The sequence below is a fragment of the Strix aluco genome, chromosome 4, assembly GCF_031877795.1.
Source record: "Strix aluco isolate bStrAlu1 chromosome 4, bStrAlu1.hap1, whole genome shotgun sequence".
In the NCBI taxonomy this organism is placed as follows: Eukaryota; Metazoa; Chordata; class Aves; order Strigiformes; family Strigidae; genus Strix; species Strix aluco.
Genome location: NC_133934.1, coordinates 13,339,643 through 13,362,964, shown reverse-complemented (window position 1 = coordinate 13,362,964; position 23,322 = coordinate 13,339,643). Strand labels below are relative to the sequence as shown.

The window sequence follows — 23,322 nt, the reverse complement described above, 5'->3', positions numbered from 1 at the left end:
GTTTTCTTTCCTGTTTGTCATGGACTTAATATTTTCCAGTCGAAGGAGTAAACCTACTAATGGGCTCCTGACCACCGGATACAAAGACAAAAAAAAAAGCAGGGGGAAAAAGCAAGAGATTAATTTAAACCATTTGAAACTACAGGATTGTCTATTTTTTTTTTTTTTTTTTTTTTTTTTTTAAATCAATTTAGTTGTCATAAAAACAGAATTCCACATGGTTTCTGTGTCACACCTCAAGTTCTACAACCTCACTCTTTGGGTATATAACATTGTCTTTAGCCATTCTATTGTAATGATTTTTTTCTTTCTTTTTTAAAAATTGATTTAGAGTGGTTCTGATAGATTATAACGCAAGAATTATGTGTAAGGATTTTTCTTCCCTGTTCTGCAGTGTTTTATGGGTGTGGTGTTTGATTTGTATGAAGAAAGTGCAAGGTCATCAATAAATTTAGGCTATATCAACTACATACATAGTGCTGATAAATATTGTAGTTTACATGAGGGTTTTAAAGTTTCAAAATTTTGTGTGGAATAGCTGTAATCCATGGTGTTTGCTAATCTTATAAAATATGAGGCTAAAAAACCAGCAAGTTGGTCCAGGAAAAAAATTTCAAACCTCCAAGTTTTCAACAGGCTTTTTCCTATAAAACCTAAAATGGCGGTGTGAAGCCCTGGCAGCCAGGTGTGACTGAAAACCATATGTTCAGAAACAAATTTTCTGTATATTGTATAAAGAGGTAGAAAGGAGAGGATTCTACTGGAGCTCTGTCCTCAGTTGCTGCATCCTACATGATGAGTTGTTTCCAGAGTGCACAAACAATATGCTTACTGTGGAAGGAGGGGTGAGACTGTGATACATGCAGCTCTGGGGTGTGGGCCTGAGAGAGAATTCCACTTAGCCTCCCTACCCCCGTTTAAAAAACTGGGTATTTGTTGCAAGGATTAAATTTTTAAAAATTGAAAAGTATCAAAGTTTTGTAGACAAGTATTAGATTATCTTTCAGATTATGTCTGTGGAGAACTGAGCAAAGAGCTTTATAAATTTCTGTAAGCATGAAGGTTCTTACTGCTCTGCTGACTGCAAGCATGTATGGCTAGTAAAGCTGCTTTTGCAGAGGTTAGCTTTAATGTACCAGTACAAAGGAAAGCTTTGTTGGTATAGATAAAACAAAGTACTTTAACATATTGGTGACGTTTTCCTAGTGTAGATGTTGCCTTAAACAACTTTTCACCTAAAAGCAGAATAAATTAGGTTAACCCAGGGCACATTTGCTGGTGTGCCTGGGTCTCAACAGTTTGTATACTTTCATGTGAATTTTGGGAGGAGTTGGAGTGCTGTACAGACTCATTGTATATAAAGAAATATATAAACTACAATTTTGGAAAAGACTGATGAACTTATTTTTTAAAAATGGAATGTATATGTGCACAGTCTATTGAACCTATTTTCTGATATTATTTTCTTTTTTTCCCCTATTATTTCTTTCTGTTAGACCTTCTAATAACAGAACAGTAGCCTGTTCAAATTTCTTGTTCTAAGTGAATCACTGGCATCTTGCACAAGTATAAGGAAAAACAGAGTGACTGGTAGCCTTTTGTTTGTTCAGAACTAAATCCATTTCTTCAGTTTTGGTGATCAAATAAGACTTTAAGAAATAAGTCCAATAAATTGCTCTACTCTTTCCTGAAGGACTCAGTCATGTAAAACCATGGACAGCAGCCATTTCAGTGCCTACTTCTGGAGATGATTGGTCCCTCTCCACCCCCTTTTTTTCCCATCTTATTCTTTGATTGCACAGACACAACTAGTTTCACTGACAACTTGTTTTTACTTCATTTTGAAGCCATGAGGAACTGCGATTTGTTTTAAATGACTGTAGGGCTTAGCCTGGATTTCATTAGAAGTGGTGATGGATATGTTGAAAAGGTTGAAACAGGTATGTTGAAAAGCATCATGTGATTCATTATCATCAAATCTGATAATAAATTTTGTAAATTCTGTAAAGTGATATCAAACAGAGGCTTACATGTCTTCAGATCATTACACATAATACAGGAACGTTGTTCTTTGATTTTATTGTTCTTATATGTATGGGAACCCAACCCCGCGTGCCCCTGTCCCTCCCGTCCCTCCCTCCCAGTGTTTAATTTTCTTCTGAAATAAATTCAGTTTCATTTTAAGATAGGCACTGCTATCTCTAGTCATAATCATGTTCATTGTGAGACTGTGAGGCTTTGGGATCTATCATTGCATTTTCTTCTTTTGGTTTGTTTAGCTTTCTCTTAAGTTTGATCCTAACTCTGGACTACTTGCTTTTCATCCTTATTATTTCAGAGATCAGTGAAAATCTCTAACATATTTTGTGTAAATTACAGTAACACACTCAACCTTAAGTTGGCCATAAAATGAACTTTATGGATATGCTTTGCAATTGGAAAATATTGCAGTGAAGTGTGAGTAGCCTCCGTCCTGTGAAAAAATATATGTGCTATTCTGAATAGTGAGCGCAAGTTTTCTGTAATCAAACTAGTCTTTCATTTGGCAAAAAGTAGTTTTTAGTAGATAGGATGAGGTTGGTTTTATTTTGAACAGTATGTTATTTGTAGTCCTGTTCTGCTATAGTACTGGAATATTAATGTATTTTAAATAATGTAATTTCTTTATTTTGATTTTAGGAGAATGACATCTTCCTGGGCTGGGAAAAGGGAGCTTACAAGAAATGGGGAAAGAGTAAGAAAAAGTGCTCTGATCTAACACTAGAGGAAATGAAAAAACAGGCTGCTGTCCAGTGTCTTCGCTCTGCTTCTGATGAAGTAAGTTTGGACTATTTAATAGATTCTTAAGACTTTATGCCCTTCTTTGTGTTAAATATATTTAGCTTGTGATGTTTATCTTTTAATTTGTGGCTTCTTAAAATGCAAGTTCGACCAGAGTTCTCTGAGAGTTCTTTATTTTTCTTTAGGAAATTATGAAATCTGTGTATGGCAGGAGGATTTCACAAAAGATTCTGTACTATCATGCTTTCCTTTCTGTAAGCCCTCACCTATTCTTGTCAGGGACAGTTGCAATGCACCAGTTTGTGTTGAAATTACCACAAAGCTTTGCATAAAGGTATTTCTTAAAATTCTGTATTTACTTTGTGTGGTGTGCAAGCAGCAAGGAATGGAATATTTGGGCGGAAAGCCATCTTGCTTTGTGTGTGCTGTATGTGTAATCCAGAATTGCTGAATAAAATGCAATGTATAGTAGCAAATGTTCACTTTCTAGATTACATCACTGAGTGGAGTTGGAGTTGAAGTGCACTGACTGGAGAAGGTGAGGAGAGGTGAAGTCAACAGGTTGAAGGAAGATACCAGAGGCAGCAGATACGATGTAGCTAAAGGAAGAATGGAGAAAGACTATTAAAGCAAATGTTTAAAAAGAAAAAATAATCTGTAGCACAGGTCAGTGAAAGCTCTTCAGGGAGATTTTTTCAGCCAGCAGAAATGAGAAAGTCTATCTTTTAGTTTACAGAACTACAAATACTCTGATCTGTCACTACTGCAAGAAGAAACTCTACGCTGCTTATGCAGCCTGGTTGCGTTATTGCTCCATACAGCTTCCTAGTCACAGTTTGTGCTTGCACAAGCATTTGTGTGGTTGTGTGGAGAACAGGATTGGGAAAGTGAATCAGTTTCCTGAGATTAACCTGACTGGGGTGGAGGAAATGTTAACCCAGAGAGGTTTCCTGGTCAGATTTGTAGCACAGACACTTGTGCCAGCAAGAGTGAGGAAGGTATGTGGCCAAGAATAATGAAGGAAGTGGGGTTGATCTATGTGGTCCCACCACCACCTTTAGCAGCATTGCCTTCCTATACTGGTTTACCATTCATGAAGCTACTTGAGCATTTGTTCAGTTACTAAAGTGCTAATTGACTAATTGGGAGATTTCTGAATTACCGTTTTCCCATTACTTATTATCCTAACAAAGTGATGCAAAATATAATTTTGTTCGTAATTTGCTTTGCTCTCATAGTTACAGAATATTGAGGCTGGCACTCTGACTACCCTAAAAGTTAATTTAAATATGAAGCAAATATGAAGGAATAATTGCAAGAAGTAATGTCTTTCTTGAGGACATGACAATCTTTGTATACTCATTTTATGGACAAGAAGAAGTAGTAGTCTTATACATAGACCACAGGAATACTGATGAAATTCCTCTCTTTATGCATCTTCACATAGCTGAAAATCAAAGAGCATCACTTAGAGCTAAATTTATATTATGTAGAGAAATCTAGTTGAAAAGAAAAAGGAAGGAGGTCAATTTAGTAATAATCCCTGGTCTGCCAACACTTGAAAGTTCATATAATCTAAAACAGAAGGGAAAAAACCCTTTAACTAGAGTTTTGAAAGAATAAAAATATGTGTGATCTGAAAGGTTAAACAAGTAACTTCCTACTTTGATTCCTGCCACGTCAGATTTTTATTCTTCAACATTAACCTATAATCTACAACCTGTAGACTTGTGTTATTTCAGGGCTATTTTGACTTCTGTTGCATGCTCAGACAACTAAGCTTGCACATTTGTTGTCCTTAATGAAGTTGTAGGACATAATTTTTTTAATGTATTTTCAAATACAGGGTGGAACCTTTAAAAAAAAAAAGTTGTGACATAAAGCTGTTCTGTAGGTAGTTTACCATGGGTATTGCATAAGAGAGAAACACAGATTTTTTTTTTTTTAATTTTTTTTTTTTTTACCCTGGAGTTTTGGGGGGGAAGGGTGATCCTACTTTGATGCTAGTGATATTTTAAAGTTACTTGTAAGGTATGTTTTCTTTCTTCTTTTCAAATACATTTCTTATGTTGGCTGGTTTCTGCACTTATGTTTATGAGCTGATCTGATGGGAATAATCATTAGTTTTTGGACTGTGAAACATAATGTTAAAATACTATTTCTGCTAAGGCATTCAAGCTGCTCCATGCAATGTTCATGATTTCATCTCTACAAAAAGACAAAAATACTCTGTCAACTGTAGCCAAAATTGATTAGTGGTGTGTGAGTGAGGAGCACTTATAAAAACTGTTGAGATACAAATAAATACTTTTTTTCCAATGCCACTTGAATTTTTTAAAATTGCTTTCTGAATCATCTGAAAATGTTTACCTGTAGAGATTTTTTTTTGGTCAAATAGGTAGATGTGTTCATTAGGATCTTCATAAATATGTCAACTAGCAGCTTTGTTCTCACAGGTTTTTTTCTTCTTGCAGTGGGTCTGGCAGTAGTCCATGTGGGCAGTTCTGGAGCTTGCTTATAGTTTTGCTGTCTTTCTGTGATCCTTTTTTCAAAGTAGGTGGATACAGAAATACCAATATCCTCACACATATATGGAACACTTGCTCTTCCAGCCTAACCCCTACTTTCCACCTTATCATTGGAGCAAAGCAGGCAAGGTTGAGGTAGCCCCATTATTGGGAATAATTGAAAGAAGTCTTAATGTATTTAAATAAAACTGTATTTAAGTGAAATGGTTAGAATGTTTACCCTGTGTGTGTCTGTAGAGAGAGTATATGCACACACGTGTGTGTATACACACACAAACAAAAGAAAAAAATAGGGAGACGATTAAATGAAGACTTTAGGATTTTGCAGCCTGATCTATTTTAGGGGGAAAAATGTGCAGAGGATGAAAACGTATTGAGGGTTAATAATAACTTTTCTAACTCTTATAGGAAATGACAGAGATTCAGGTACCATGATTGTGATGTTTATGTTTTATTAGTTAAACCAGCAATGTGTTGAGAAATTGCACAGTCTATCTCCTCCCTCTCTACCAGTAATCAAAGGCCCTAAAATTGGGTGATCACTTCAAAAAGATGCTTGATGGGCAGAGGAAGTCATAAAATAGATTAAGTGAAAATTGACTTGATAACAGTAAACACTGTTTTGTCAGTCTTTCATTTAATGAGTGAAATAAATATTTTGAAATCTTATCTTTTGTGGATTTTCATTATATAGTATTCATTCTTAGGGATTACTTTATTTGGTAGTTTAATTTGGTTTGAATTAGTTTTTTTTGTCTCATTAAAAAGAGTAATGTTGTAAAACACTAGTCTGAAACAGAAATCCAAGATTCTAGTTCCAGTTTTATGGTGGAGAAAACCAACGTTTGACTTCAAAAAGACTACAGTTTGGTGTTTCTAAAACGCTTCCTAAGTTATGGAATGTGACAAGTCAGAGAAGCTGCAGTCTTGTGACTGCTGTGTGTCAACTGTGTCTTGCAGTGGCAAAGCATGTTGTGGACGAAGTGCTTTTGTGAGAGGAAGTCTGATTTTGACAGATACTATCTGGTATATACAAGAACGCAAATTGTTAATGTATGTATGTTTTGAGGGCAGTGTTTTTTGTGACAAGCATTTTGATGTCTCAGATTGTCTATATTCATATGAATCTTTGGCTGCAGATGCTCTTGATGCAGTCAGAAGCAGAGAAAAGATAAGTATGTTGCAACTTGCCAGAAAATGAAGACAGAATGATGGTGAGAAGAACTTTTAAGACAAGTGCTTTAATGTAGCAATCAATTGCTATTCTTACTGCAGTTCTGAAGTTTTTTCGAAAACACTTGAATAGAGTATAAATAGCAGTTCAAAGACATGCTGAAGAATTGTTAATATTGACCTTGAGTAGAGACTTTATCTTAATTCTTATCCTGCTGAATTGTAGAAAAAATCTTAAAATGTTGGTTTGCCATTAACTGGCAAAGTAGGGGTATCCATTCTAATGAAATGTTGGGTAAAAACCCCACCTGTTTAAGACTGTGCAGTATTTATGTAAAAGTCCTTTGAGGAAAATAAATTTTATTTTGAAATTACTGCCTGAAATTTTAAGTTAAAACAGCTGTTTCTGTCAGCATTAAAACTTTCTTTTGTTAGTTTTGTTGTTGTTTTCTTAATTCCTGTCTGGTACACCTAAAACTGAGAAGGTCAGTCTGTTCATGTGCAATTTCTGTGATGATGCTTTTTTTTAAGCCTCCTAATTCTGAAAGTCTGTAAATTATTTTCGTTTTGAATAATCAAACTTGTCAGTAACAACACAGAAAGCAGTATTTTTGAGACTCAGAAGTTTAGTAAAAAAGTATGAGTTTAGAAATTCACCTGTGTTTGTGTTTTTGAAAGGTGGATACTGTCTCAGCAAGATTGGAACTAGAGGTTACTTGATAAGACTGATATGTGTAAGGCTTTTCAGTAGGTATATTTTCTAGTAATAATATTGAAATTACTCGTATTGCCTGTCCATTTGATCATAAATTCAAGCTTAATTAACTTTTACTTGAGTAGTTTTCTGCTAAAAGTTTCATTGCTCAATAGAGTAAGCAGATTTTCAGCTGTGTTATTGCAGTTCCTATATAATATAGTTCATCCACTGAACACTTGTAGTATTACGTGTGGAATTCCACCCCAAGATGGTGCTAGAGTTTCAGTTAAAGCAACCGGTGTATCTTTATTCTGCTGAACTGTATGTGGACATTTTAAGAATGAGCAAAGGAGTCTACTTCATATGTATCTTACTTTCTGCACTGATGAAGCCAGATGTCCCAGACTCTTTCCTTCTCTGCCTGTAGACGGCCACTTCACCTAAGCTGTTCCACAGCACATACCGAGACAGTGCTAGTGTCTAATGCTCCTCATCTTTCAAGGAATGTCCTAATGGGGCAATGTGGTCCATTTCTGAACTAACCAGGCTCTCAAAATCTGCTAACTGCCATGTGAAACAGTGTACAACACGTTAAAGTAAGAATTAGTCTTGGTTGATAGATTCCATAATGAATTTTGAAAGAGCACTGCTCTAAGATACTTGACAAAAGCAAACAGTGCCTTCCATCCTACTGTTCTAAGAATTTACTGCTTGGGGGTAACACTGAAACAATTGGTGAAACATCATAACAGTGATTTCTTTGAAATGTAGTCAGGTGTGGGCATGCTATTATTTGGAGCATTGGCTTTGCTTACATTGAATTATGAGGGGGAATATGACCCTTCTGATAGCTGTGTTATTGTATGGGAGCACTTAGAGGAACAAGTGTGGCTCTAGTGAACAGTGTTGTTAAAAATTTGAAATGGTAATCTTATTCTCAAATGTACCTTGCTTTCAGAACAAATTTGAGATGTGTCTGAAATAAGATTCTGTTGCAAATTTAGCGTTTGTCATCTTTCTTACTCTTAAGTGCAGAACTGTCAAACTTTCTATGCAGTTATACATAAACCTCATTTGAAGAATTAGGCTCCTAATCAGGCCAAATTAATCAGTTGGTCATGATTCCATGTCTGAGCATGTTTTTATTGATGGCCAGCTATTGTAGTCTCCAGAGATGATGGTATCTGTGTGCCTGTTAGACCAAGGCACTATTGCATAATCTGTTTTGCACTTGGCAATAGTGATGTGCAAGAACTGAGGCAAAAAGACTTGTGGAGCCTGTAGCGCAAGGACTATGTTTCGTTTCTTCCTCTGTAGGATGCCAAGTTAACTAGATTATTTAAAATTCATTTTAATCACTGATCTATTTCTGCTGTTCTCTGCTTCTCTGATGTAAACCAATATTAATTTGGTAATAGACTCTGACCACTATGCTGGGGTATTAGGGAATCAGCTGGTAAACATTAGGTGGTTTGTTAAGTGATTTAGTGATTTAACTTACGCATCTTTATATAACTAGAAGTTACATGAACAAGAGATGTGTAAAAAACCAAACCAAAACAAACCCTCAAACCAAGTGCCCAATATTCTTTTAACTTCTTTTTAAAAATAAGTGAAAGTCATAAAGCCGTGTAAGGAGGGTAACAAAGTGCTAGGATGAATACTGTTAATGTAAAGGACAGCACAAGAATGAAGCACACTGTGTAAAAGCCATCTTAACAGATCAGAAAGATGAAATGCTGAAGTTGCTGTTGAAAAGTCCAAATTTATTAAAACAAAAAAATGAAGTTAAGGTTCCAAAACTACTGTAATGCTTCTTGAGGCATATATCCTGTCTGCCTCAGTAGTAAGCATGTCTGTGTGTCTGAGGAGGATTGTTCAGGATTTTTTACAGGAAATGCCAAAAAATGCCCAAAACTAGTGAATGTTATCTTTTCTTCTGGGTTGTATCCAGTTGGCCTTCTGGAAAGGGATATACTAGCTGTTTCCAGAACGTACATCAATGTTTAGGAAACAAATTTGAAATTTTTCAGGACCTAAGAATTTTAGACAGGATGTATGTTTTGAAAACTAAAATGAAGGTAGGACTGATGTCACTCAGCTTCTTTTGTGAGAAGGGAGCATAGGGTTTTATTATTTCCAACAAGTCTGTGTTTTTTTAATGATAATTTAATTTGTATTGGTTTAAGAGAATTTGTATTGGCTCTGTATTATCAAATCCATTGGCTTCTAAAGTTTTTTCCTTTTTCCACTCATACTAAGTAAACTGTGTGGTATCGAATTTTGCAAACTGTATTAGCCTGTGTTTTATAGCTTCAGATACCATATAGAAAATTGAGGTGAGTTTGTCTTGCCAAGGTAACCATCACAGAATAAAATATTTACAGTAAATCAATTCTTTTTTCCTTATGACTTTGGCATTTAAATAGATATTCATAGTACCTGGTTTGTCAGGTTACTGAAGCTGCTACCATCAGTATAACAGTAAGTTTAATGGAAGTTGACAGAAGTTTAATTTATTCCAATTTTTGTATGGTTTTTCCTGATACAGAAAAAGTATATATTGAACTGGAGAAGTTCTTTGTGGGAGCTTAGTCTACACAGAAGTTGCTTCATAGTACTTTTTTGGGCATTTTTTTACTCATTTTACATCAAGCTAGCAAAAGTAAATTAATACTTATCTTGTATTTCTTGTATTTATTCTCATAGACAATTTTGTTTTGGAGGCTGAAAGTAAGTGTTCAGTATGACTGAAAGTTATTTCATCTTGCATGCACTCCCAATGAGCATGGGAGCAAAATGGGGCAAGGTAATTCTCTTGGCAGCAGCTTCTCTGATAAGTCTGAGACAGAAAGAAAGTTTGCATATGCACATCTTAGAGAAGGTGGCACAATCTTTCAGATACACAAGCATGGCCATGAAAATGCCAGAGAAGTTGGTTACAGAGCTATCCTGAATAATGCATTGTGTTTCGTCACAGAACAATGTTATTAGATAATAATTTTCCTTAATGTAGAACAATAATTTTCACCAAAAATTTGATTTGAGGTCCATTATGAATTTTTATCATACGCACAAGCAAACTTCAATGAGTATGGCAGAGTACCTACTGAGGAAATTTCAAGTGTCCTTTCTGCATTTCATTTGATGCAGAAAATAACTTCTGCATAATTGGTGGGAACACACTTCAAAAAGTTTCTCCCATTTCACTGATAATATAAATAAGAACATTCCAGCATCTGCAAGCCGAAGTACTGTGATTAAGTGAAATCTTACAGCAGCACTGCTTACAAGGATAGTAAGTCTTCTCTGGCTTTGAAGTCAGCATGTTTGTTCATAAGCAATACATAATAATAAAGAAGAATAGTTTCTAGAGAGGAGTTACCTTTCTTGGGTGGATGACTTATCTCAGTGTAGTCTGCTATGGGAGAGAGCTACAAGAACAGAGTTTTAAATAACAGAAGTCTGATTAGCTGCTCTAGTAACCTACATTTAGGGATAGCGTGTTCATTTTAAGTTAATTTGAGCTGGTAGTTGACCTCTTTTATCTAGAATTAGTAAATAACATGTGCTAATATCTCTCTGTTTTAGAACGTGCAGTGTGAAGTGGTGAATTACAGCTCTGAAATCTGAGCATGTACCTAGATATGTGATTTACCTTTCCTAATGCTGTTTTAATACAGAAGACAGGGCTAAGAGACTTGCAAGAAAGTATTTTGATCTCCTTGTTGGAGAGCGATTGCTCTTGTATTGCTTGAGATTGCTTGAATTTTTTTGTGATATTGTCAGTTTGTCTGCTTGAAAACTTGATGTTCTAAGGTCACACATCTGTTGAATTGAGTGTTCACGAGCCCCAGAAGAGAACTTAATAAATAGAATTTGTTTTTCTGACTGGTTCAGTGTCTTTATGTATTCAAGTGAAAAATAAAGATCTAATTGTGTTCTCAGTACTGAAGGATCAAAAAGTTGTTGAACAAATACATACTATGAAATGTTTCTTAGTGTCATCCACCTTACTATGCTGGAGGAAGATCCCATAATGCAAACTGGAACCTTGTTTTATTCCTTTCAACTCTACCTGGATTGAGCACCCCAGGGAGGCTGCTGTTTTGGTGGATTTATTTATTTATTCATTTATCTATATAGTGCTGATCTCGGGGCTGCTGTTTTGGTGGATTTATTTATTTATTCATTTATTTATGCAGTACTGATCTTTGGGTTAGGGATTTTTTTTAGTTTTGAGCACCTCTTTTGAGAGTACTTGTAATCAGATGAATTATACTGTATCAGAATGTTAGAAAATGAAAACCTAGACTTTTATCTAGCTCTCATCATCCTACAAAATATAGAAATAGATGTGTGGTTGCAATGAATCACATTTTATGCCTTATTCAGTTCATGTGGCTTAGCAGCTGATTCATATAGAACAGCTACCTAATCCTGCTCTTGGTGACAGGCTACATGCCAAGAAAACAGTCCTGGTACACTACAGTCAGAGTACCATCTCTGTCTGGAGAGTCTCATGACCCGTTAAAAGAATGATTCGAATCCATGAATATATTGATTTACTTTAATTTCTAGATTGTTTGAACTTGTATTCTGTGAAAGAAGCATCTATATTCTGCTCTAGTTGATCCTGCTTCAGCAGGGGCTTGGACTAGATGATCTCCAGAGGTCCTTTCCAACCTAATGGTTCTGTGTGTCTGGGAAAGTGAAATGAGGATTTATTTTAAAAGTGTAAGCTAGAAAGCTCTCAAAAACCTAAAAGCAAGTGAGTGATTATTTTAATTGTTAAAGTAAGATGAAGTTTAATGCTTTTGTCTTTGCAAAAAGCTTAAAGAGGAACAAGGAACTTTCCTCATACCTTACAGGTGTGAAGTAACAAGCTATATTTAGTAAATATTTTTACACTACACAGTTCAAAGCTTCTGGAGGAAGCTATTAACTTATGTTAGGCTAGAAGCAAAAAAAAATAAGAAACCCCCAAAAACCGAACCCAAACCGAAACCCCCCTTTAATCAGTGGAATTTTTCAGTTTCTGTGTATGTTTATGGTACATCAGATGTGGAAATCTCATTCTAAAGAGTGGCTATCAGAGCTTGGTTTTCCTTTTTTTTTTTTTTTACCTGTTGCGTATGTACAGATCTGCAGAACAAAGTATACATTTGTGTTGCATTTTTCTGGATGGAAGTACGAGAGCCGTAACTAGACATGACTGGGTGATGGAAAAGGGTGAAAGCTTGGTGAAAACAAAAAGTTTTGCTGACCAATGCTATCCTCAGTTCCATAGAACAACTATGTGACATAATAGTGGTGCAGGAACATTTGTGGTCAAATTCAGGAAAGACTTGTTAAATCTCCTGGATGGTGACTGCCCAGTGCTTGTTTGCAACATTCAGAAGTAACCTGTTAGCAGAGATGAATGTCAACAAAGATTAAAGTGATTTGTCAAGAATCTGAGAGGAGCTGATGTTTCACAGCTTCTCACTAAAACCTCTCAGAACATAGAAGCCAGTGCCCACTGTTAAAATAGGCGACAGTTTTTAGAGAGTTTGATATGGTGTACATAATACTATTTTGTTTCCATGGTTCACAATTAAACTGACTATTTTAACTTTCTAAAAATATTTCAGAAGTAACTAAATTTACATATTTGATATCTTCTGGGAACATTTTCTGCAGCTATATAGGGGTGTGAATGTACCTAGAAAAGCTGTTGAGTTGCTTTAAGCTAATGAGTTACCATTTGTTATCTCTCACTGCTGTACGTCCAAAGTAGAGCATGTTAAAAAGAACTTTGATTTAAGATTTGACATTATATATATATGTGCAAGTGTATTAAAGAAAAAACCCCACCCAAAAATCCCAAACAAAACACCAACAAACTTTTACATAGCTGTATATATAAAAATGTGTGTGAGCTTTGTTTTTTTTAAATTCCTCTCATTTGTTGTTATGCAGAACTACATTAGTTTGGCTCTGAGTAGAGTCATGTTGGTCAGTAAGGAAGACTTAGCGTCCTGTAACTCCAGCAGTCAGATTGTTCTTGTTCATGCTGACTGAGTTCAGAAGCTTAATTTATCTGTTAGCGCGGTCGCTCCTATGCCAGTAACGTAACACCTGTCCTTTATGTAATCCTTCCCTTGCTTCAATCAGCTGATGAAAAGCCAAAAAGAACAACTTTTTATGGAACTGGATGTAAGTTAAAGCAGGGGAAGGAAATAGAAATATGTTGGAAACAGTAGAACAGAATAGAATGTGTTTGGTGTGGAGGAAGTTTTGTTATGCAAAATGAAAAATATGAATTAAAAAAATGACGTGCTGCCCTTTGTAATTTGAATGAGAGAAGAAGGTTAGTAGAAATCTGGGCCAGTAGTTTAAGTAATCTTAGAGATAATCGTGAGATTTAAGCCTTTCCTGCTGGAATTACAAAAGCAATTGTAATTAGTCACTAAGACTTCCATGTTGAAAAATGGTCTTAAAGTACTCCAGTATTTGTATTATTTGGGGACTGTCTTTAAATATGAACATAAGCAAAGCGGTTCAGGCAGATCACCTGATTTTGTTTAACTGATTGTGTTGTATTGAACCAAGCCAGTGCCTGGAATATCTTACCTTCTGACAGCAAGGCTGCTGCAACTACAATGCATTAACCTAAACAATGAAAAAATACAGTAATTAAATCTTGCAGTCAGAAAACAACACTGTCATATACGAAAGAATTGCTGAGACATTCGTTACATTAAGTCTGCAGCTTGTTTTTATATATTGCAGTAAGAGGTTGAGCAAGTGGTCTCTAGGGACTTGGCATTCTGCACAGTGGCTTCATGTCCCGTCCTGTCCCTCCGTCCCCGTCCCGTGTCCCCCCCCCCCCCTTTTTTTTTTTTTTTTTTTTTTTTTTTAAAAAGCTACCGCTAGCTACATCAGTGTGCTATGCAGGACAGCGTGGAGCATGTCAGCTGATGCAAGTATTAGTTTCATGGTACAGGAGGAAATGAAGCGTTTGATTCCAAAAGTTTTCACTTCTTCGGTGTAATGGTGAGCATATTGTTGCTGGTTTTGGGGATTGATTTTGTTGTTTGGTTTTTTTTTTTTTTTTTAACGTGATGTTATGATTAAGGAAGTGAATCCGTATTCCTTAGATCTGAGTATTTGCTACAGGTGTCCTTTTGATTAGACAGTTCAGAGAGCTAGGCATAAACAAGGCCAGCTCCTCCTCTGTTGCCCTTTTGGGGGGACGAGGGGGGAGTCAGGAGTGGTATAGGCATAAAGTGATGATTATTATAACTACTTAGGTTTGTGCATATTACTGTGCTGCTTGGTTCTTTCTAAACAATTCAATTCATGTTGGTAAATTTACTGATACAGAAGATGCCTTCTAAAGTTTAATATTGCTAAGTCATTCTCCGTTAAGTATGTGGCATAAAGGTTTATATTTAGCACTTCAGTGCAGCAATGCAGTTAGGAATAGAAAATTGCTTTCTCACTTGACTGCAAATAATTAAAATTTAGAAGTTAGCATATAAGTCGTTGCTTCAGTATATGATTTTTCAAGTGTGTGTTTCTGACAGAATTAAACAAGCTAGTTTCACTGTATAAATTAGTATTCCCTTTTACATAATTTTTCTTGTGCTTTAGCAACATATAGTCACATTTCTCAGCAATTTCTAGCCAATAATCAGCAGAGAGGAGAAACTCTTAGATTTTGGAAAAACAAAATCTTTATACCACCATGGTGACACAGCAAATCAAACTCGTTTTTTATGCGTTTCTGTAACTTGATATTTGATCTGCGTTACGTTTGGAGAGAATGCGTATTCCATGACTACGTGCACACATGATCATGTCAAACTCAGAAGTGAGATGATTTTGTAGGAGGTTTGTGTAAGTCTCAGCATCTGCAAGCATGATGGGGACAAGATGCCGGAGTTGTTATTGAGGAAACTGCATAGGATACAAGAAGCTGCCCAGTTCTCCCTTGTTACCATTCCCAGCTGTATGGAAATGTGCAGGGGACTTGCAGCCTCCTCACTGGTTTTGGGTTGCTGTGTTTCACTGTGATTCCAGCCTTCTGTTTGCAGTTATGGAAAGTACAAAGTGTAATTTCCAAGCGTGATCCCTGAGCATTGAAATACTAAGAACACAAATATTTATGCAGTAGCCACCTCATGTAGTTTTCCTTCCAACAGGAATGGTCATTTCAGGCTGTAGGTTGGTATTTAGTATTTCACTGGCTGGAATTCAACTTTCCATTAGAATAGCACGGGGTTTTCTCCTGTGGGACAGTTGGTAGTATATTGTATCGTGTGTGTGTGTTTATTTTTCAGTATTTTGCTGTTCTGGTGCTTGCAAGTCTAGGCAGATAGTAAAAGCAGAAGCATGTGGGAATAACACAAAAATGGGATTTAAGAGGAAGCTTGAGTGTATGGAAGGTTTATGTGGAGAAATAAAGGAGGAAAATAGAGGATTCTAGAGAAGATGAGTAAGGTGTTTATTTTTCCCTCTGCTCTCCTGAGCAAACAACACAATATTTAAAAAGAAAAAACTGAGCATTGTAAACTGGCAATACTATGGGATAAGTTTTGCATGAAGATACTGTGGAAGCGTTTCCTCTTCCTCTCCATCTCTGCCACCTATACCTGTATGTTTTCATGCTTCCTATGTTTTCACCTTCACTCCTGAGTTTCTGTATCCTTTTAACAGTCCCTTTCTCACAGGTATAAATTGTGCAACCAAAAGGGTCAGGCTTAGCTTTTTTAAATGCATCTTAGTGATCAGTTGATTCTTGAACTTTTATCCTGAGACTCTTGGCTAAATCCTAAGTGATACAGTGCAGTATGTGTGACAGGGTTCGCAAAACCTTGGATATACAATAATGCAACAATGTAACTTGTAGTTTGAAATCTCTGTGTGAGTGTATCTATGTGTTTTGTGGAGTCGTTTTGACCTCTAATGTATTTAGAGGAATGGATTTATACCTAATAGTAGTATTTGTTGCTTTTTAATGTGTAGCTACCATGCAAAAAGAAAAATACATGTCTGCTAAGATATGCTTACAGTATTGATGTCTTTCTATAAAATGAATATTTGTTTTAGTAAGTTATATTTTCTTTCTTCTTTTTTTTCTCCTTTTTCCCCCTGTGCTTTTGTTGTTATGCAGAGCTCTGGGATTGAAACGTTAGTGGAGGAGCTTTGCTCCAGACTGAAAGACCTTCAGAGTAAGCAAGGTGAGGAATAAATCTTTAAACTTCTGAGGCCATATATTGTATTTATCTACTGTGTAACATTCTGAGACGTGGAGGTGGGGAACAGGCTGTTAATTAAGTAGCTTTTAATATAGGCCATGCAATTTTAAAATACGTTTGAATAATTTCATTCAAATAGTTGTTTAAGCAATTCTGTGCTAGTATGTTTTGTTTACCTAAGAAATAGTCATTCACAAATGAAGTTTTCATCATGAAAACCTGTAACTATTCATATCCAGCTATGTCTGCTTTTTTAGTCAATATTCCATATTCAGCATCTGCCCTCTCCACCAAAAGAAAAAAAATAAAGTAAGCTTGGTTCTGTTCCTTTTGTGTATTGATACTTGCAAAGAGTAGATTGGCCTTAAAATTGTTATATGCTAACTATTCCTGTAAAAAGCATCCAAGTAGCCATCACAGAGAGGTGTGCCTAAAATTTCTGGGCTTTAGGGGATGCTAATGGGGACTTCATGTTGTCAGACTTAGAGCAGGGAGCGTAATATAAGATTGTGGTGTCTCCAGTGAAAGTTCATTGCACATAAATGTTTGTTCAGGTGCATAGCAGCAGCCTTTGACACTTACAGTAAAGTTAATATGCTTATCATGTAGTATAAATAGCAATAAATAAGGGATATTTACCTGCTCAGAGCATGATTTTAGCAGTTACCATTCCGTTTTTCTGTTTCTAAACAGTAATTACTAGGCAGCTTTTAGTATTTCAGTGTTATGCTGTGACATTTTCTTACTGAGCCAAGGTGATGCTGACCATTTATTTTGAACAACAACAAAAAAAAAAGTAAAATTAATGTGTATCTCACAGCATTTTTTTTGTGTTCTACAGATTTTAAAATAAAGAATTAGAAATATTTAGAGCCACCTCTCACACAGGAAATATGCCTTTACATCCACCCAAAGCACAACAACTCCTGCAGGGGTATTTCCTTTAGTGATACACATGAGAAGTTTGATGCAACCATTCGTAAGAATATTTAGTTAAATAATTGATTTTTTAAAAAAAATCTTTTTTCATATGTAGCAATGCAGGAAGGAGAGAAGGATTTGGATATGAAATAACTAAAAATTCAATAGGAAGTCTCCTAGTGGGAGCACTGCTAACCATGAAGTTGCATGCAGCTGCTAGCTAGTCATCTTTGGTGAAATTTGCAGGGCTTAACAAGACAACTGTGGAAAACTTGAATCTTTATGTATAATAATCAGACTATAAATTGTTCTCTTATTTACAGTGCTCTATGGAAATTTGCTACTATTACAGCTATACATCCTGGTGCTTTTTGTTAAATACTGTTATTAAATTCACTGGCTTTTTGAATTTTTCTGTTAAGCATTTGGAATTTTCTTCCAAAACAGAGGAGAAGATTCACAAAAAGTTAGAAGGCTCTTTGTCTCCTGAGACTGATTTATCTCCCACAGCAAAGGATCAAGTAGAAATGTATGCTTTTTTAATTATTATTATTATTATTATTATTGTTATTATTATCTAAGATGCTTTTGTCTTTTCTCCTTTTACTTCCGTATTTTAACACAGTGAAGTTAACTTTGTGGGGAATCTGAAGTTTTGTGGAAATTAAGAAATAAATTTTTTACCTGCTGTCTTATTTTGTTACTCATACATATATAAGAATGAGCATTTGGTATCATGGGCTAGTTTAATTTCTGGCAAAGTCCTTACTGCTTTCTTTTGACTATATGCAGAACTCAAAACATACTGTATTTTAGTTTCCTTAAGACCAAAAGCCTTTAAAACAGCATTAATTGACATGTTAGACCTTCAGGGACAGAATCAGTTTCCTGGGTTCATAGAATGGTTTGGGTTGGAAGGGACCTTGAACATTCATCTAGTCCAACCCCCCTGCCATGGGCAGGGACATCTTTAACTAGATCAGGTTGCTCAGAGCCCCGTCCAACCTGGCCTTGAATGTTTCCAGGGATGGGGCATCTACCATCTCTCTGGGCAACCCGTTCCAGTGTTTCACCCGCCCTCATTGTAAAAAAATTTCTTTGTTATGTCTAGTCTAAATCTACCCTCTTTTAGTTTTAAAACCATTACCCCTTGTCCTATCTTGTTCAGAATTCTTTGTCTTCTGTTGCAGAAATGGGAAACTGAAACTCTTTTATAACCTTTAAACTCTTTATAACCAAAGTGGTCTACTAGCTACCAAGTACCTGTGTCCAGTGTTACTGAAGTACCCAGGAGTTTTATCATTCTCTTGGAGAATGGTAAAAAAAAGAGACTGTATCTCTTAATTGGTAGCAACAGTGTAGTAGAAGTGTCGCTAAATGGATGATACTTCTTCAGGGAACTGATTGTGCTAATGTGCATTTAACGTAACTGACTTCCGAATGTTTTTTAATACGTTTTCATTGAAATATCTGTGATTCAGTATAAATGTCTTTACTGTCAAACATATACTACTTTAAATGTTGCAGAAAACTGTATTTTAATTTTGTCCCTGTTGCACAAAGTTAAGCATCTTGAACCATTCAAGAATTAATCTTGTTTTGCAATAGTTTTTTTTTAATAACTGAACGATGAAACTATGTAGAACTTGACAGCTAGTGTCTTATTTCACAAAGGAGTATTAAAAAAAACAAAATTCGGGACTGAACTGACTGGAATTCAGGACTTCCTCATTTATACTTTAAATCAAACATGTTTAAGAAGACTGCAGTGAATTGCTACATTATCTAATCAATCTGGAGTCAGCCTTCCACTGTTTTAAGCATCCACAATTTCTGTCTACAGTGAAGTTTAGTAGTCCCTAAAAATGGGATTGTTTTACTTGGCAGTATATTTTTAAACCTATATTAATATAATCACTTTTAAAGCTTATCTTAATCTCCCCTTTTGTTATCATTCAAATAACCAGTGCAATGAGTGAATGTGCATATGTAGAACAAACTAGATTTTTTGGCAGTTAGATTGGTACTGTTTTGATGTGTTTTTAGTAATAATTTCTAATCTTAATGCCTGTCTGAAGTCCTACGATCTCAATGTCACCTTTTTGTTTTCCTTTTAGGTACTATGAAGCATTTCCTCCTCTTTCTGAAAAGCCAGTTTGCCTGCAGGAAATTATGACTGTATGGAATAAATCCAAAGTATGCTCTTACTCTAGCTCCTCATCTTCATCCACTGCTCCACCAACTAGCACAGATACATCTTCTCCAAAGGACTGCAATAGTGAAAGTGAAGTAACTAAAGATAGAAGTAATAAAGTATCTGCCACTGTACAGGAAAGAACCCAGCAAAAGAAAAGTAAAAATGAGAAAGAAAACAAGTTTAGTAACAACACTGTTGAAGAAAAGCCCGTTTTGTACAAAAAGCAAGTCCGACATAAGTCTGAGGGAAAGATGCGTCCTCGCTCCTGGTCATCTGGATCCAGTGAGGCTGGCTCAAGTTCTAGTGGTAATCAAGGTGAATACAAGGCATCAATGAAATGTATTAAAGTAAGACACAAAACAAGAGAGGTTCGAAATAAAAAAGGGCGGAATGGGCAAAGCAGGCTTTCAGTGAAACCTGGTGAAAAGGCCGATAGAAAAGTCCACAGCGGAAGCAGTAGCAGCAGTAGCAGCGGGTCCATCAAACAGCTGTGCAAAAGAGGTAAAAGGCCATTAAAAGAAATTGGAAGAAAAGAAGCTGGCGGTAGTGATGGAAAAGATTTGTATTTAGACAGCAGAAATGAGAAGGAATATAAAGAAGAACCCTTGTGGTATACTGAACCGATTACAGAGTACTTTGTTCCTCTTAGCAGAAAAAGCAAGCTGGAGACTACATACCGCAACAGAGAAGATATACGTGGCGTAACATCAGAGGCTGTAGAAGAGTTGTCTGAATCAGTGCATGGTCTTTGTATTAGCAACAATAATATTCATAAAACATACCTCGCAGCAGGTACTTTCATCGATGGTCACTTTGTAGAAATGCCTGCAGTTCTAAATGAGGATATTGACCTCGCTGGGACCTCAATATGTTCTCAACCAGAGGACGACAAATATTTAGATGATGTTCATCTCTCAGAACTAACACACTTCTATGAAGTGGATATTGATCAATCCATGTTGGATCCTGGTGCCTCAGATAAGATGCAAGGGGAGAGTCGGATTTTAAATATGATTCGACAAAAGAGTAAAGAAAAAACTGATTTTGAGGCAGAATGTTGCATAGTGTTAGATGGAATGGAGTTGCAAGGGGAAAGTGCAATATGGACAGATTCGACCAGCTCTGTTGGTGCTGAAGGGTGGTTCTTGCAAGACCTTAGTAATTTAGCTCAATTTTGGGAGTGCTGTTCATCTTCTAGTTCTGGTGATGCAGATGGGGAAAGTTTTGGAGGAGATTCTCCGATCAGATTCTCCCCCATCTTAGACAGCACAATGCTTAACTCACACATGCTTGCTGGCAATCAAGAGCTCTTTTCAGATATTAATGAAGGGTCTGGTATAAACTCTTGTTTTTCAGTGTTTGAAGTGCAATGCAGTAACTCTGTTTTACCATTTTCTTTTGAAACACTCAACTTGGGAAATGAAAATGCAGATTCTAGTAGCACTGCTAATATTCTTGGGAAAACACAGTCTAGATTGCTAATATGGACCAAAAATAGTGCCTTTGATGAAAATGAACACTGTTCCAATCTTTCAACAAGAACCTGTAGTCCATGGTCACACTCGGAAGAAACACGTTCAGACAATGAGACTTTAAATATTCCATATGAAGAATCCACGCAATTTAATGCAGAAGATATTAATTATGTAGTTCCTAGAGTGTCTTCGAGTTATGTAGATGAAGAAATTCTAGATTTTTTGCCAGAAGAAACCTGCCAGCAACAAGCTAGAACTTTAGGAGAAATGCCCACTTTGATTTTCAAAAAAAAATCTAAGCTAGAATCTGTCTGTGGTATTCAGCTAGAACAAAAAGCAGAAAGTAAAGACTATGAAACTACACAAGGGTGTAGTGAAAGCAGTCCACATGGAGATGGCTACAGCTCAGGGGTTATTAAAGATATTTGGACAAATATGACAGACAGAAATTCTGCAGCAATGGTAGAAATAGAAGGAATAGAAGATGAATTGTTTTCAACTGATGTAAATAACTATTGCTGCTGTTTGGATACAGAAGCAAAAGTTGAAACCCTCCAGGAGCCCAATAAAGCAGTGCAGAGATCAGAGTATCATCTTTGGGAAGGTCAGAAGGAGAACTTAGAGAAGAGAGCCTTTGTCTCAAATGATCTATCAAAAGTAGATGGTGGTGACTACACTACACCATCAAAACCTTGGGATGTTAACCAGGATAAAGAAAACTCATTTATACTTGGTGGTGTGTATGGGGAGCTCAAAACATTTAACAGTGATGGAGAATGGGCAGTGGTGCCACCTAGTCACTCAAAAGGGAGCTTATTACAATGTGCAGCTTCTGATGTAGTGACAATAGCTGGTACAGATGTTTTTATGACTCCAGGTAATAGCTTTGCCCCTGGTCATAGGCAATTATGGAGGCCATTTGTATCATTTGAACAGAATGAGCAATCAAAGAGTGGAGATAACGGATTAAATAAGGGTTTTTCTTTTATCTTCCATGAAGACTTACTGGGAGCTTGTGGTAACTTTCAAGTTGAAGAACCAGGGCTTGAATACTCATTCTCTTCCTTTGACCTGAACAATCCATTTTCACAAGTTCTTCATGTAGAGTGTTCTTTTGAGCCAGAAGGAATTGCATCTTTCAGCCCTAGTTTTAAACCTAAATCAATTCTGTGCTCTGATTCAGACAGTGAGGTTTTACACCCCAGGATATGTGGTGTTGATCGAACGCAGTACAGGGCTATACGGATTTCTCCAAGGACTCACTTTCGCCCAATTTCTGCATCTGAACTTTCTCCAGGTGGTGGAAGTGAGTCAGAATTTGAGTCAGAAAAAGATGAGGGAGGTATTGCTGTCCCTTCTCAAGTAGATGTATTTGAGGATCCACAAGCAGATCTCAAACCTCTGGAAGAAGATGCAGAAAAAGAAGGGCATTATTATGGAAAATCAGAGCTTGAATCTGGAAAATTCCTTCCCAGATTAAAAAAGTCTGGAATGGAGAAGAGTGCACAAACATCATTGGATTCCCAAGAAGAGTCGGCTGGGATGTTGCCAGTAGGAAACCAAGATCCCTGTTTAGAATGCAGTATGAAAGAATCTCTAGATGGGCGGGCGATGGAGAGCTCTAAAGTAAACTGCAGAATAGTGGAACCGCGTGAGGAAACTAGCAGGTTTTGCAGTTGTAAAGCAGGGTGCCATTTCCCCACGTACGAGGATAATCCCGTTTCTTCAGGAGAGCTTGAAGAGGTATGTGGATATATAAAATTACAGAATTTGTAGCTGGCAGCTGATAACCAACTATTTGTCATGTGATAGTATAATTTAAATGTTTGTAATTGTATAGCTCTCTAGAAAATACAGTTTTGCAGAAACACTGGAGGTTCCATCTGAGCCTAAGAAAAAGCTTTTTTACTGACCTAGTGGCCCAGTGCCCTGGCAGTGGCACAGGTTGCCCAGAAAGGTTGTAGAGTCTCCTCCATCCTTGGAAATAGTCAAAAGCCATCTGGATGTGGTCCTGGACAGCCTCCTGTAGGTGGCCCAGCTTGAGTAGGGGGAGTTGGACATGATGAGCTCCAGAGTTCCCTTCGAACCTCAATCATTCTGTGATTCTGTGAAAAATTAACTGTCTTCAGGCATTATGGTGTCATCTTGCATACCTTTAGCAATATATGCATATGTACACTCATGTGACTTTAAAACCTCTTTACCTTAGGTTTTTGGCTTACCTGATTTACATATAATATGTTAAAATGTGCATAAAGTTTGAGTAATGAGATATTACTGATTTTGATTCAAACTTATTTTAAAA

At 36.4% G+C, this 23,322-nt stretch overlaps 1 protein-coding gene and 1 long non-coding RNA gene across 7 annotated transcripts in view; one reads left to right on the top strand and one right to left on the bottom strand.

The window, feature by feature from the left end:
• Positions 1-23,322, top strand: part of KIAA0232 (KIAA0232 ortholog) — a 67,636-nt gene that overhangs the window by 33,043 nt on the left and 11,271 nt on the right. For all 6 annotated transcript variants that reach the window (XM_074822053.1, XM_074822056.1, XM_074822055.1 and 3 more), the window contains 4 exons: positions 2,680-2,817; positions 16,340-16,406; positions 17,793-17,874; positions 19,463-22,760. In XM_074822053.1, coding sequence (XP_074678154.1) covers positions 2,680-2,817; positions 16,340-16,406; positions 17,793-17,874; positions 19,463-22,760 — 3,585 coding nt within the window. The remainder of the gene's footprint in view (positions 1-2,679; positions 2,818-16,339; positions 16,407-17,792; positions 17,875-19,462; positions 22,761-23,322) is intronic.
• LOC141922611 (uncharacterized) overlaps positions 3,272-23,322 on the bottom strand; it is a 39,540-nt gene continuing 19,489 nt past the window's right edge. Inside the window, exon 3 of the long non-coding RNA XR_012623023.1 lies at positions 3,272-3,380. This is a non-coding gene — a long non-coding RNA (uncharacterized LOC141922611). The remainder of the gene's footprint in view (positions 3,381-23,322) is intronic.